The sequence below is a fragment of the Rhopilema esculentum genome, chromosome 18, assembly GCF_057945365.1.
Source record: "Rhopilema esculentum isolate cy_ngs chromosome 18, ASM5794536v1, whole genome shotgun sequence".
In the NCBI taxonomy this organism is placed as follows: Eukaryota; Metazoa; Cnidaria; class Scyphozoa; order Rhizostomeae; family Rhizostomatidae; genus Rhopilema; species Rhopilema esculentum.
In genome coordinates, this window is record NC_142832.1 from 513,634 (window position 1) to 529,538 (window position 15,905).

At 36.6% G+C, this 15,905-nt stretch overlaps 2 protein-coding genes across 2 annotated transcripts; both read right to left on the reverse strand.

Annotated features, from left to right (window-relative positions):
* Nucleotides 1–19: 19 nt before the first annotated feature.
* Nucleotides 20–3,382, reverse strand: LOC135680993 (uncharacterized). Its single transcript, XM_089113741.1, has 2 exons — nucleotides 1,681–3,382; nucleotides 20–1,511 (listed from the first exon to the last, which is right to left on the reverse strand). Exons 1-2 carry the CDS (start codon nucleotides 1,855–1,857, stop codon nucleotides 315–317), a joined length of 1,374 nt encoding a protein of 457 aa, XP_088969867.1. The 5' UTR covers nucleotides 1,858–3,382; the 3' UTR covers nucleotides 20–314.
* Nucleotides 3,383–3,416: 34 nt separating this feature from the next.
* On the reverse strand, nucleotides 3,417–6,395 carry LOC148958043 (uncharacterized). Its single transcript, XM_089113742.1, has 2 exons — nucleotides 5,070–6,395; nucleotides 3,417–4,900 (listed from the first exon to the last, which is right to left on the reverse strand). Exons 1-2 carry the CDS (start codon nucleotides 5,244–5,246, stop codon nucleotides 3,704–3,706), a joined length of 1,374 nt encoding a protein of 457 aa, XP_088969868.1. The 5' UTR covers nucleotides 5,247–6,395; the 3' UTR covers nucleotides 3,417–3,703.
* Between the last annotated feature and the right edge of the window lie 9,510 nt (nucleotides 6,396–15,905).

The window sequence follows — 15,905 nt, forward strand, 5'->3', positions numbered from 1 at the left end:
ACACACACCTTACTGCCTTTTTAAACAGACACCCTATCTGAAGCGTTGTTATGATCTTTTCCAAAGGAGTTTTGGAAGAATAAATATACTTGATTGTTAGAAATTAATACTGAAATGACCTCAAACGAAACTGAATTGAATCACAATAGTGAATGCAGCTTAGCAAAATCCACACTGAGCCCGAATGAGAGAGACATTAAAATGTACAAAAAAATTTTGAATAAAATCTTCTTTCCAAAAAAAAAATTTAATCAATTACAATACTTAGAAAAAAGTTTAAATACTATATCGGTGTTAACGTTGTCTTATATTTGTTAAAGTCTGTTTGCACTGCGAAATCTTTTAAAAAGTCTTTTAACAAAAGGCTTCTTTTTCACTTCCACTTTTGCCAATGTTTCCTGCATCCCTTGAATTCTTTCGATCATTTGATCCAACCTCTCCTCACTGTCCCCATTAAGCTCTGGGGTATCAAAGCAAATCTGTGCAATGTTGTTAAGCCTCGCTGCCATGTTTTCGATCCTCATGTCTTGAATGTCAATCTCATACCTCATTTGCTTGTTTTCACGGAGCTGCCACTTCAAAGTCTGGTCCTTCTCCTTCAGGCTGACAAGAAGGGCATCTTTTTCTTGTATTGTGATTTCGATTTGCTCCGTAGCATTTGCCAATGATTCAGTAGTCTCGTTAAGACATGATTCAAGCTCGTTTGCCCTCTTTTCTGAAGTTTTCGCCCTTGTAGTGGCTTCTTGAATTTCGTCAGCCATTTCTCTAATCTTTGATTCAGCTGTGGCTGCCATGTTTTGTGCATTGTCCTGCAGCTCGGTAACTAATTTCTCCAGCCATTTTGTTTTCTGCACCAAAGATTCATTTTCTGACCTGAGTGAGATATTCTTGTTTTCCAGATTGAAAATTTGAGCCTTGTCTCCTGCTTCCCTGATGACGTTCTTTACAGTAATCTCAGCCACTTCTTTTGTCACTTTGGTGTTGGCTTCCTTCATTTCATACTTGAGCTCCCATATTCTCAGACCCTTTTTGACTGCATCCACCTCCATCTGCTCGATCGTTGCCTCCTGGTTAGAAATGATCGATGCTTGTCGAGCAATGCATGTCTTGTCTTTTTGCATTTTGTTTTTAAGCTCTTCTATCTCATGTTTGAGATCCAAAATTTCGTCTTCTTTCTTGGAAAGGTTATTTTCTTGCTCTTCAAGACGACCTTCAAGTAGAGAATTTTCACTGAGAAGTTTGATGTTTTCGCCTTTCAATTCCAGCATTGCCTCTTTGATTTCTTTGTTTTCGGTTTTCTTGCTTTCAAAGGCAACTTTCATTTCTTGTAAACTTTTCTTCATTCCTTCTAACTGCTTCTCCTTCTCTTGACACTTGTCAGTCAACTCCTTCTTCTGACGTTTTAATTTCTTGACTTTCTCTGGCTCACGTTGTACCAACTCATCCGCCATGTCTTGTTGATAGTTTAGTACTTCCGTCAAGCCACTCATTTGCATTTTAAGATCATTTATCTAGGATCAGGAAATATATCCAAAATTATTGTTCGTCTAAAAGATTCCTTGGAAATCGTTTATCGATACAGCAAAAGTAAAACATTGAGCTCTATAGGAACATGGAGTATTAATGAAAGTTTTTGGTATGATTTACTTATAAGAAACTGTATTGGTAACCCATGCTGACCTCCATTTTGCACTGATCCTTCTCTAACTTGAATGCTCTCTCTCGCTCCTTGGATTTTCTGGAATTAAAAAAGGAACTCATATAATTTTTTGTTGTCGATGCTCGACAGAAAACGTTTACTTGCAGTTGAGGTTTCACATTAAGGCAAAGTAACTTAGGATAAAAATGTATCTTCATCCTCGTTCAGTACTTTCAAAATTATTTCGTAAAAAGCAAAAAGATATTAAACTTTATGAAGAATCGACAATTTACACTCACTTCACCAAAACTCCGTTTAGTTCTTTTAGCTTGCTCGCTTCTTTCTTCGAATTCTCCAGTTCGCTCATTAGCTCCTTCACCAAAGTCGAGTCACCACCGGCTATTTTCTCTTCACTTTTCAACGACATGTTGATCATAATCCGATGTAAGTAAGGCACAAATCACCAACAACAGCTCACGTAGATACACGTAGATCTTTTGTACAAACTATATTCACAACTTGTAGAAGATTGCTGAAGAACACCGCTTAGATAACGATACTCTTCGCCAAGTAATCTCTTGTTGTGCGCATCCCCTTTTATAGCAATCAAAACCGTTTGTGACGTCAGATTGATTGTATACGTGATATATTACTTTTAGTTGTTGGTCTTAAAAACGAGTGTGATGTCAAATTCATTAAGGACCTGATTGATGAAGACATTAAGTGCCTAAGGATTTAATCTTAGCAAAGACCAGTCTAGTGTCTTTTAACTCTAGCCTTGTTTTTCTCTTTTCCTTTCAGTCAATCTTCCCTGTTCTCAATTTCCTTGTATCCAATGCTCTCTTACTGACATTCACCTCAGATTCAATTTATCTTTCTGCTTTTACTTTTTGTTGCTACCGTCCTACGCTCCCTCCTTTTTTCATTCCCTTTTTTCTTTCCCCTACGAATGGGAATCACATTTTACCTCTCGTTAAAGAGCCTTTTTGCTTGAGCTATTAAAGTCTTTAGAGATTAGTTCAATTTGCAAAAGCTACCGAATGCACTCCTTCAAACTTTTTCTTATTTGCTTCAATTTTGAAAACCCTATTGATGCTGTTGTCCAAAAGTTTGTTTTTTCCTTTCAGTGAAGGCGTGTCAAAGCACAAGTCTTCATCATCTTCTGACCCAAAAAGAAAATAGAGCCCTTTCTTATAAAGCCTCCATGTGAGTGACGTTCAACAGAGTGGTTTGCATTGGCATGCCTAGCTATGAATATAGGTAAGCAGAAACTGTTCACATATTGCTGTGCATCAACTGCTCTTTCATAAATGCATTCACGAAGATTTATGCAATGCTTGCAGCGAAATAGTTACATGATATCAAGTCACATTGGATCCCGTTTGACAAAAATCTTTACCCTTCTTCCTATCATGTTGAATCTATCAGCACCTTTGAAAATCTTCCCCATAAATAATCTGTACTATGCAACAGGAACAAGACATTTGTTGTCGTTTGTATGATCTCCAAAATATGTTTTCAGAAATTATGAGAATTGTTTTCGAAAGTAGAAGGAGAAAGATTGGAAACACCACTAAGCTTGAATTTAATATTATTCAAGGCGAAGGTGGCATTGAAGAAAAATAGGTTCCATTTCAAGTCCCCTGCTTTTAAAACGCAACAAAATCTTTGAAGTTTGCTTTGTAGAATGAGGTTCTTGTATAATAACATTTCCTAGACTTTCATTAGAAATTTTCTTCATCTAGCCCCCACACACACCTTACTGCCTTTTTAAACAGACACCCTATCTGAAGCGTTGTTATGATATTTTCCAAAGGAGTTTTGGAAGAATAAATATACTTGATTGTTAGAAATTAATACTGAAATGACCTCAAACGAAACTGAATTGAATCACAATAGTGAATGCAGCTTAGCAAAATCCACACTGAGCCCGAATGAGAGAGACATTAAAATGTACAAAAAAATTTTGAATAAAATCTTCTTTCCAAAAAAAAAATTTAATCAATTACAATACTTAGAAAAAAGTTTAAATACTATATCGGTGTTAACGTTGTCTTATATTTGTTAAAGTCTGTTTGCACTGCGAAATCTTTTAAAAAGTCTTTTAACAAAAGGCTTCTTTTTCACTTCCACTTTTGCCAATGTTTCCTGCATCCCTTGAATTCTTTCGATCATTTGATCCAACCTCTCCTCACTGTCCCCATTAAGCTCTGGGGTATCAAAGCAAATCTGTGCAATGTTGTTAAGCCTCGCTGCCATGTTTTCGATCCTCATGTCTTGAATGTCAATCTCATACCTCATTTGCTTGTTTTCACGGAGCTGCCACTTCAAAGTCTGGTCCTTCTCCTTCAGGCTGACAAGAAGGGCATCTTTTTCTTGTATTGTGATTTCGATTTGCTCCGTAGCATTTGCCAATGATTCAGTAGTCTCGTTAAGACATGATTCAAGCTCGTTTGCCCTCTTTTCTGAAGTTTTCGCCCTTGTAGTGGCTTCTTGAATTTCGTCAGCCATTTCTCTAATCTTTGATTCAGCTGTGGCTGCCATGTTTTGTGCATTGTCCTGCAGCTCGGTAACTAATTTCTCCAGCCATTTTGTTTTCTGCACCAAAGATTCATTTTCTGACCTGAGTGAGATATTCTTGTTTTCCAGATTGAAAATTTGAGCCTTGTCTCCTGCTTCCCTGATGACGTTCTTTACAGTAATCTCAGCCACTTCTTTTGTCACTTTGGTGTTGGCTTCCTTCATTTCATACTTGAGCTCCCATATTCTCAGACCCTTTTTGACTGCATCCACCTCCATCTGCTCGATCGTTGCCTCCTGGTTAGAAATGATCGATGCTTGTCGAGCAATGCATGTCTTGTCTTTTTGCATTTTGTTTTTAAGCTCTTCTATCTCATGTTTGAGATCCAAAATTTCGTCTTCTTTCTTGGAAAGGTTATTTTCTTGCTCTTCAAGACGACCTTCAAGTAGAGAATTTTCACTGAGAAGTTTGATGTTTTCGCCTTTCAATTCCAGCATTGCCTCTTTGATTTCTTTGTTTTCGGTTTTCTTGCTTTCAAAGGCAACTTTCATTTCTTGTAAACTTTTCTTCATTCCTTCTAACTGCTTCTCCTTCTCTTGACACTTGTCAGTCAACTCCTTCTTCTGACGTTTTAATTTCTTGACTTTCTCTGGCTCACGTTGTACCAACTCATCCGCCATGTCTTGTTGATAGTTTAGTACTTCCGTCAAGCCACTCATTTGCATTTTAAGATCATTTATCTAGGATCAGGAAATATATCCAAAATTATTGTTCGTCTAAAAGATTCCTTGGAAATCGTTTATCGATACAGCAAAAGTAAAACATTGAGCTCTATAGGAACATGGAGTATTAATGAAAGTTTTTGGTATGATTTACTTATAAGAAACTGTATTGGTAACCCATGCTGACCTCCATTTTGCACTGATCCTTCTCTAACTTGAATGCTCTCTCTCGCTCCTTGGATTTTCTGGAATTAAAAAAGGAACTCATATAATTTTTTGTTGTCGATGCTCGACAGAAAACGTTTACTTGCAGTTGAGGTTTCACATTAAGGCAAAGTAACTTAGGATAAAAATGTATCTTCATCCTCGTTCAGTACTTTCAAAATTATTTCGTAAAAAGCAAAAAGATATTAAACTTTATGAAGAATCGACAATTTACACTCACTTCACCAAAACTCCGTTTAGTTCTTTTAGCTTGCTCGCTTCTTTCTTCGAATTCTCCAGTTCGCTCATTAGCTCCTTCACCAAAGTCGAGTCACCACCGGCTATTTTCTCTTCACTTTTCAACGACATGTTGATCATAATCCGATGTAAGTAAGGCACAAATCACCAACAACAGCTCACGTAGATACACGTAGATCTTTTGTACAAACTATATTCACAACTTGTAGAAGATTGCTGAAGAACACCGCTTAGATAACGATACTCTTCGCCAAGTAATCTCTTGTTGTGCGCATCCCCTTTTATAGCAATCAAAACCGTTCGTGACGTCAGATTGATTGTATACGTGATATCTTACCTTTAGTTGTTGGTCTTAAAAACGAATGTGATGTCAAATTCATTAAGGACCTGATTGATGAAGATATTGAGTGCCTAAGGATTTAATCTTAGCAAAGACCAGTCTAGTGTCTTTTAACTCTAGCCTTGTTTTTCTCTTTTCCTTTCAGTCAATCTTCCCTGTTCTCAATTTCTTTGAATCCAATGCTCTCTTACTGACATTCACCTCAGATTCAATTTATCTTTCTGCTTTTACTTTTTGTTGCTACCGTCCTACGCTCCCTCCTTTTTTCATTCCCTTTTTTCTTTCCCCTACGAATGGGAATCACATTTTACCTCTCGTTAAAGAGCCTTTTTGCTTGAGCTATTAAAGTCTTTAGAGATTAGTTCAATTTGCAAAAGCTACCGAATGCACTCCTTCAAACTTTTTCTTATTTGCTTCAATTTTGAAAACCCTATTGATGCTGTTGTCCAAAAGTTTGTTTTTTCCTTTCAGTGAAGGCGTGTCAAAGCACAAGTCTTCATCATCTTCTGACCCAAAAAGAAAATAGAGCCCTTTCTTATAAAGCCTCCATGTGAGTGACGTTCAACAGAGTGGTTTGCATTGGCATGCCTAGCTATGACTATGGGTAAGCAGAAACTGTTCACATATTGCTGTGCATCAACTGCCCTTTCATAAATGCATTCACGAAGCTATATGCAATGTTTGCAGCGAAATAGTTACATGATATGAAATCACTTTGCATCTCGTTTAACAAAAATCTTTACTCCTCTTCCTATCATGTTGAATCTATCAGCATCTTTGAAAATCCTCCCCATAAATAATCTATACTATGCAACAGGAACTAGACAGTTGTTGTCGTTTGTATGATTTACAAAATATGTTTTCAGAAGTTATGAGAATTGTTTTCGAAAGTAGAAGGAGAAAGATTGGAAACACCACTAAGCTTGAATTTAATATTATTCAAGGCGAAGGTGGCATTGAAGAAAAAATAAGTTCCATTTCAAGTCTTCTGCTTTTAATACGCAACAAAATCTTTGAAGTTTGCTTTGTAGAATGAGGTTCTTGTATAATAACATTTCCTAGACTTTCATTAGAAATTTTCTTCATCTAGCCCCCACACACATCTCTCTGCTTTTTTAAACAGACACCCTATCTGAAGCGTTGTTATGATCTTTTCCAAAGGAGTTTTGGAAGAATAAATATACTTGATTGTTAGAAATTAATACTGAAATGACCGCAAACGAAACTGAATTGAATCACAATAGTGAATGCAGCTTAGCAATATCCACACTGAGCCCGAATGAGAGAGACATTAAAATATACAAAAAAATTTTGAAGAAAATTTTCTTTCCAAAAAAAAAATTTTAATCAATTACAATACTTAGAAAAAAGTTTAAATACTATATGGGTGTTAACGTTGTCTTATATTTGTTAAAGTCTGTTTGCACTGCGAAATCTTTTGAAAAGTCTTTTAACAAAAGGCTTCTTTTTCACTTCCACTTTTGCCAATGTTTCATGCATCCCTTGAATTCTTTCGATCATTTGATCCAACCTCTCGTCACTGCCCCAATTAAGCTCTGGGGTACCAAAGCAAATCTGTGCAATGTTTTTAAGCCTCGCTGCCATGTTTTCGATCCTCATGTCTTGAATGTCAATCTCATACCTCATTTGCTTGTTTTCACGGAGCTGCCACTTCAAAGTCTGGTCCTTCTCCTTCAGGCTGACAAGAAGGGCATCTTTTTCTTGTATTGTGATTTCGATTTGCTCCGTAGCATTTGCCAATGATTCAGTAGTCTCGTTAAGACATGATTCAAGCTCGTTTGCCCTCTTTTCTGAAGTTTTCGCCCTTGTAGTGGCTTCTTGAATTTCGTCAGCCATTTCTCTAATCTTTGATTCAGCTGTGGCTGCCATGTTTTGTGCATTGTCCTGCAGCTCGGTAACTAATTTCTCCAGCCATTTTGTTTTCTGCACCAAAGATTCATTTTCTGACCTGAGTGAGATATTCTTGTTTTCCAGATTGAAAATTTGAGCCTTGTCTCCTGCTTCCCTGATGACGTTCTTTACAGTAATCTCAGCCACTTCTTTTGTCACTTTGGTGTTGGCTTCCTTCATTTCATACTTGAGCTCCCATATTCTCAGACCCTTTTTGACTGCATCCACCTCCATCTGCTCGATCGTTGCCTCCTGGTTAGAAATGATCGATGCTTGTCGAGCAATGCATGTCTTGTCTTTTTGCATTTTGTTTTTAAGCTCTTCTATCTCATGTTTGAGATCCAAAATTTCGTCTTCTTTCTTGGAAAGGTTATTTTCTTGCTCTTCAAGACGACCTTCAAGTAGAGAATTTTCACTGAGAAGTTTGATGTTTTCGCCTTTCAATTCCAGCATTGCCTCTTTGATTTCTTTGTTTTCGGTTTTCTTGCTTTCAAAGGCAACTTTCATTTCTTGTAAACTTTTCTTCATTCCTTCTAACTGCTTCTCCTTCTCTTGACACTTGTCAGTCAACTCCTTCTTCTGACGTTTTAATTTCTTGACTTTCTCTGGCTCACGTTGTACCAACTCATCCGCCATGTCTTGTTGATAGTTTAGTACTTCCGTCAAGCCACTCATTTGCATTTTAAGATCATTTATCTAGGATCAGGAAATATATCCAAAATTATTGTTCGTCTAAAAGATTCCTTGGAAATCGTTTATCGATACAGCAAAAGTAAAACATTGAGCTCTATAGGAACATGGAGTATTAATGAAAGTTTTTGGTATGATTTACTTATAAGAAACTGTATTGGTAACCCATGCTGACCTCCATTTTGCACTGATCCTTCTCTAACTTGAATGCTCTCTCTCGCTCCTTGGATTTTCTGGAATTAAAAAAGGAACTCATATAATTTTTTGTTGTCGATGCTCGACAGAAAACGTTTACTTGCAGTTGAGGTTTCACATTAAGGCAAAGAAGATCCTCGTTCAGTACTTGCAAAATTATTTCGTAAAAAGCAAAAAGATATTAAACTTTATGAAGAATCGACAATTTGCACTCACTTCACAAAAACTCTGTTCAGTTCTTTTAGCTTGCTCGCTTCTTTCTTCGAATTCTCCAGTTCGCTCATTAGCTCCTTCACCAAAGTCGAGTCACCACCGGCCATTTTCTCTTCACTTTTCAACGACATGTTGATCATTTTCCGATGTAAGTAACGCACAAATCACAAACAACAGCTCGCGTAGATACACGTAGATCTTTTGTACAAACTATATTCACAACTTGTAGAAGATTGGTGAAGAACATCGCTTAGATAACGATATACTTCGTAAAGTAATCTCTTGCTGTACGCATCCCCTTTAATAGCAATCAAAACTGTTTGTGACGTCAGATTGATTGTATACGTGATATCTTACCTTTAGTTGTTGGTCTTAAAAACGAATGTGATGTCAAATTCATTAAGTGCTTGATTGATGAAGACATTAAGTGCCTAAGGATTTAATCTTAGCAAAGACCAGTCTAGTGTCTTTTAACTCTACTCTAGCCTTGTTTTTCTCTTTTCCTTTCAGTCAATCTTCCCTGTTGCTCTCTTACTGACATTCCCCTCAGATTCAATTTATCTTTCTGCCTTTACTTTTTATTGCTACCGTCCTACGTTCCCTCTTTTTTCATTCCCTTTTTTCTTTCCCTTATGAATGGGAATCACATTTTACCTCTCGTTAAAGAGCCTTTTTGCTTGAGCTATTAAAGTCTTTTAAAGTCTTAGAGATTAGTTCAATTTGCAAAAGCTACCGAATGCACTCCTTCAAACTTTTTCTTATTTGCTTCAATTTTGAAAACCCTATTGATGCTGTTGTCCAAAAATTTGTTTTTTCCTTTCAGTGAAGGCAGGTCAAAGCACAAGTCTTCATCATCTTCTGACCCAAAAAAGAAAATAGAGCCCTGTCTTATAAAGCCTCTATGTGAGTGACGTTCAACAGAGTGGTTTGCATTGGCATGCCTAGCTATGAATATAGGTAAGCAGAAACTGTTCACATATTGCTGTGCATCAACTGCTCTTTCATAAATGCATTCACGAAGATTTATGCAATGCTTGCAGCGAAATAGTTACATGATATCAAATCACATTGGATCCCGTTTGACAAAAATCTTTACTCCTCTTCCTATCATGTTGAATCTATCAGCACCTTTGAAAATCTTCCCCATAAATAGTCTATACTATGCAACAGGAACTAGACAGTTGTTGTCGTTTGTATGATTTACAAAATATGTTTTCAGAAGTTATGAGAATTATTTTCGAAAGAAGAAGGAGAAAGATTGGAAACACCACTAAGCTTGAATTTAATATTATTCAAGGCGAAGGTGGCATTGAAGAAAAATAAGTTCCATTTCAAGTCCTCTGCTTTTAAAACGCAACAAAATCTTTGAAGTTTGCTTTGTAGAATGAGGTTCTTGTATAATAACATTTCCTAGACTTTCATTAGGAATTTTCTTCATCTAGCCCCCACACACATCTCTCTGCCTTTTTAACCAGACACCCTATCTGAAGGGTTGTTATGATCTTTTCCAAAGGAGTTTTGGAAGAATAAATAGGCTTAATTGTTAGAAATTAATACTGAAATGACCGCAAACGAAACTGAATTGAATCACAATAGTGAATGCAGCTTAGCAATATCCACACTGAGCCCGAATGAGAGAGACATTAAAATATACAAAAAAATTTTGAAGAAAATTTTCTTTCCAAAAAAAAAATTTTAATCAATTACAATACTTAGAAAAAAGTTTAAATACTATATGGGTGTTAACGTTGTCTTATATTTGTTAAAGTCTGTTTGCACTGCGAAATCTTTTGAAAAGTCTTTTAACAAAAGGCTTCTTTTTCACTTCCACTTTTGCCAATGTTTCATGCATCCCTTGAATTCTTTCGATCATTTGATCCAACCTCTCGTCACTGCCCCAATTAAGCTCTGGGGTACCAAAGCAAATCTGTGCAATGTTTTTAAGCCTCGCTGCCATGTTTTCGATCCTCATGTCTTGAATGTCAATCTCATACCTCATTTGCTTATTTTCACGGAGCTGCCACTTCAAAGTCTGGTCCTTCTCCTTCAGGCTGACAAGAAGGGCATCTTTTTCTTGTATTGTGACTTCGATTTGCTCCGTAGCATTTGCCAATGATTCAGTAGTCTCGTTAAGACATGATTCAAGCTCGTTTGCCCTCTTTTCTGTAGTTTTCGCCCTCGTAGTGGCTTCTTGAATTTCGTCAGCCATTTCTCTAATCTTTGATTCAGCTGTGGCTGCCATGTTTTGTGCATTGTCCTGCAGCTCGGTAACTAATTTCTCCAGCCATTTTGTTTTCTGCACCAAAGATCCATTTTTTGACCTGAGTGAGATATTTTTGTTTTAGTAGAGAAGTAGAGAACAAGTAGAGAAGACAAGTAGAGAATTTTCACTGAGAAGTTTGATGTTTTCGCTTTTCAATTCCAGCATTGCCTCTTTGATTTCTTTGTTTTCGGTTTTCTTGCTTTCAAAGGCAATTTTCATTTCTTGTAAACTTTTCTTCATTCCTTCTAACTGCTTCTCCTTCTCTTGACACTTGTCAGTCAATTCCTTCTTCTGACGTTTCAATTTCTTGACGTTCTCTGGCTCACGTTGTACCAACTCATCCGCCATGTCTTGTTGATAGTTTAATACTTCCGTCAAGCCACTCATTTGCATTTTGAGATCATTTATCTAGGAACAGAAAATATATCCAAGCTTACTTTCTGCTGAAAACATTGCCCGAGACAGTAGAAATTTTGCAATTATGAAACACTGAAAATCAGTTAAAGGTACATCATGTCAGTATAAATAACCAAATTTATCAACCATAGTAAACCATCATTACCTCCATTTTGCATTGGTCCTTCTCTAACTTGAATGCCCTTTCTCGCTTCTTGGATTTTCTGGAATAAAAACAGAAACTGATTTTATCTAATTGTTCATGATTGACAGAAAATTTTTAATTGCAGTTCAAATTTAAAATTTAGTCACAGAAATTTAGGCATAAGAATCGTCAAAATAGTAAAAAGTTTTAAACCTTATGAAGAATCGTAAATTTGCACTCACTTCACCAAAACTCCGTTCAGTTCTTTTAGCTTGCTCGCTTCTTTCTTCGATGTCTCCAGTTCGCTCATCAGTTTCTCCACCAAAGTCGAGTCACCTTCGGCCATTTTTACTTCGAGTTTCAACGACATGATGATCAATACACGTAACTCACTAAAAGCCAACGATAGCTCGCGTAGATTCACGTAGATTCGCTTAGATGCACGTAGATTCACGTAGATTCGCGTAGATTCACGTAGATACGAAGATATCTTCTCGAAACAACACTGTCACCTTGTAAGATTAATGCAGAACACTGCAGGCTGCTGAAGAACACTGGTTAGATTGCTATAATCTTCACGAAATAATCTAGTTTTCTATGCACCCCCTTTTATAGCAACCAACGGCGTCTATGACGTCAGATTTATTGTAAACGAATCTTGCCTGAAGGCGTTGGTCTAAAAACAAATGTGACGTCACATTCATTAACTGCCTGATTGTTGAAGCCTTAATTTTTTTGCTCCTTTTTTCTTTTATTCAATTTTCCCTTTCCTTTCATCATTCTACCTTCTCATTGAATTTTTATCTTTCTATTTTTTTATAAAGACCCACTCTTTCTCGTTGCAAATCTCCTTTTTTCGAGCTTCCTGTCCGCTACTATGTTTTGTGGAGCGGATATTTCTGTAACAATTTTGCACTTATATTTTCAATATCGAGACCAGTTTGTTTTCAACACTTGATGCTATTCACAAGTTATTCGCCTCTTAGTTGGGTCAAAGTTTTAGCCTTCTCCTCAGCCCAAATTATAGGGTTCCCCCGAAGCTTATTTTGTTAACATGAATCAGTCGTTGTTGAGACCTACAATGGTGCCATTCTCGGCTAGAAATGTAAGTTTTATAAGGAGATTCATCTGCAGCCTAAAGGTATATCAAATGATTTTTTTAGGTTCAAATCTTTGGGTCGGGGGTGCTGGGCATCGGTGCTGTCCATTTGGCCGTCAGGATTCGGGGCTGTTTATTTGGCCGTCAGGACTCGGGGCTTTTAATTTGGCAGTCAGGACTCACAGCGGCCCGTGCAATCAGTATTAACTGATTGTTTTGAAAATGCTAAAATCTTAGCCACAAAAGCTAGACTAAACTGAATTTCAGCTTTTCTAGAATTTTTTTTTTTGTTTCCTTTTCTGTATTTTTGAGTCTTAGTGATTAATGAATATGAACTTTATTCTGTCTAATTTTGGCATTTCTCAAAATAGTTATCCAAAAGTAAGCAGTGCTTCTGCTACTCTGACTTTCTCTTTATATCCCCCATCGCAAATTACCCCTCTCCTGTTATTTGCTTCACTAACCCTTTGCTGTTATATTAATTTTAATAGTTATGATCGAACAAAGAAAAATTGGCATAACGATTTTTTCACTGAGGTCACTTGTTACAAATTTATGGAAAGTCAAAAGCTTATTCGAGTCATTCGTTCCATGCAATGAACACTGAAGTCTGTGTTATTTTTCTTGAAATCAGACTTCTATATACTACTTTTTATCAAGATAGAATATGATTATTTTATCTTGTTTTTATAGTTTAAGTTCTTAAAAGATTGTGTGTAAATAGTGTCCCCAAAAAGCAGGAGTGCTAAATATATAAGACACTGTAATAAAGTTATTATTATGATTATGCACTGATGCTATGTACTTTCAAGACCTAAGGGTACAGGCCCCAAGGCTGACTTCAGCTCTAAGGCCCTGCAAGCTGTCGCAAAATCCAGTCTGAACTTTAGAAATCTGGAGTACCTCTCCACAAACAAACAGTCTTATTTTATCTTATTCACTGTGTTTTTCTAGTGAATTTTGAGTGCGTTTCCCCTCTGAAAACTAGCATTTTGCAGTACATTGCCACAGGTTTTCAGCCCTCACAATTGCAGCATGCCCCTCTTTTGAATTTCAAGCAGCTCTTTTCAATTGGAAAACAAAGATATTTTACACCTACGAACGTGGTCTGGATCACGCAAAATGAAATTAATCAAATCCAATGTTGTTGTCAATCGTTTGTTTACTTTTTAGAACTCAAGTTAAAAAGTTCGGATGGAAGATATTAAAAGAAATAATAACAGGTTGATATTTTGGATCATGAGCACGGGTTCTCTTTGGAACAGACCAAGAAGCCCTCACACCAACCGATAGCCACGCTGGGGCTGCTACGACCTGCCATGTATTGAAAATTGCCGTTCAGAATTCGGATTTATTTACTTTGCATCTGCCACTTAGAAGCTAGCAAATATCGAATTCGTACCCTGATATCATTTGGGTATTTGTGATCATCTATGGACACGTTTTGGTATGATTTCAACTTTTGATCGTGAAGATGCATGGCATGACAAGGTAAGAAATCTTCAATCAATTTCGTTTTAGATCTTTCATATCGATTAGTGCTGGAGCAAAATACTAAGACATTTCTCACTTGTTTGCAGGTAATTCGCTATATAGCGCTTGTGAAATATTTACGGAAGACTTAAAATACTTAAGCCACGTGCGCTCGAAGCGAAGATGGTTCTCCTTCAAGCTTTCGAACTTTCAAACGCCAGGACTTGTATTTACTAGTTTGGAAAAATTTTGAGTACTGACATATATTTTGATGTTTAGTTACGTTTTCGTTGTATCCTAGTTCTGCAGTTTCTAATTTGTTTTCAAGTTACGTCTGATATAAGTACCCAATTCACTGATCGATCGAATCTTACTGAAACAAGCAAAACTGTGTCATCTTCTGATTCTTTTTTACTTTTTTGGTAAAATTGCTACAGTTATTTTCCTCATCTTTGATAATAATCGCGCGAGAAGTACATTTACTTCTGATTGGAAAACCCCTTATAGGCAAACCCCTATTGACAGCCTTCAGCATTTCCCTTCTGGTAGCTTTAATCCCCCTCAAGGTTACCCCGCATTCCATATTAACTCTGTTAAACTGCCATATTTGAATTGATTTTATTGCCTTTGGAAAGTCCGTTCGTCCCTTTAGAATTTGAAGACTTTTTACGATACAAATTCGTCTGTTGTACTCCCATTTCCGTTTACTCAAAAATCAACTTCTCAGTTTCTTTATTTCCAGTGCGAGATTTATCGTTCCATTCCTGTTCTATTTGCTCGTAACTTTTATTGAATTGAGCCCCGATTTTCCATTGTATTTTCGATTTAAATCTATTCAATTTACCCCCGATTTTTCATTGTATTTTCGATTTAAATCTATTCAATTTACCCCCGTTTTCCATTGTATTTTCGATTTAAATCTATTCAATTTACCCCCGTTTTCCATTGTATTTTCGATTTAAATCTATTCAATTTACCCCCGATTTTTCATTGTATTTTCGATTTAAATCTATTCAATTTACCCCCGTTTTCCATTGTATTTCCGATTTAAATCTATTCAATTTACCCCCGTTTTCCATTGTATTTTCGATTTAAATCTATTCAATTTACCCCCGTTTTCCATTGTATTTTCGATTTAAATCTATTCAATTTACCCCCGTTTGCCATTGTATTTTCGATTTAAATCTATTGAATTTACCCCCGTTTTCCATTGTATTTTCGATTTAAATCTATTCAATTTACCCCCGTTTTCCATTGTAATTTCGATTTAAATCTATTCAATTTACCCCCGAACTTCTTTGTTTATAAGTCTTACAACTATTGTTCAATCAAAAAAATTTTTTTGTTTTCATTGAAAATTGTCTTTGAAGTTTGACAGTGTTTCTTTTGTCTTGACTCAGAAAACCTTTGGCTATTTCTATAAGAGCCTTTATAGATTTCTATAGAAATTGAAAAGATATTCCCCCGTCTTTCTATAAGAAAATCCCGATGGCGATCGAAGGTTTTCCATTGTTCTTCTACGGCGGCCATGCCCCTAAACGGTGGCTTCAACAAATGTGGCTGGGAGCCGCGAATGATTGACAGGTCATTGTTTTCAACCAATCAGATTGCTCCATTTGAGCCCTTTTGGTGGCTGCGGGCGAGGGCCGTCACCTATAATATAGGGAAAATTTTAGAAACAGCGGCCACTGGCGGCCACCATTGTTTTTCAACCAATCAAATTGAGCCATTTTGGTCTCACTCTATTGTTTACTGACCAATCAGAGTCCTTCAATTCAAATTTTCTATTGTTTTCTGACCAATCATCATTCAGAAAGTTCTATTGTTTTTTCAATT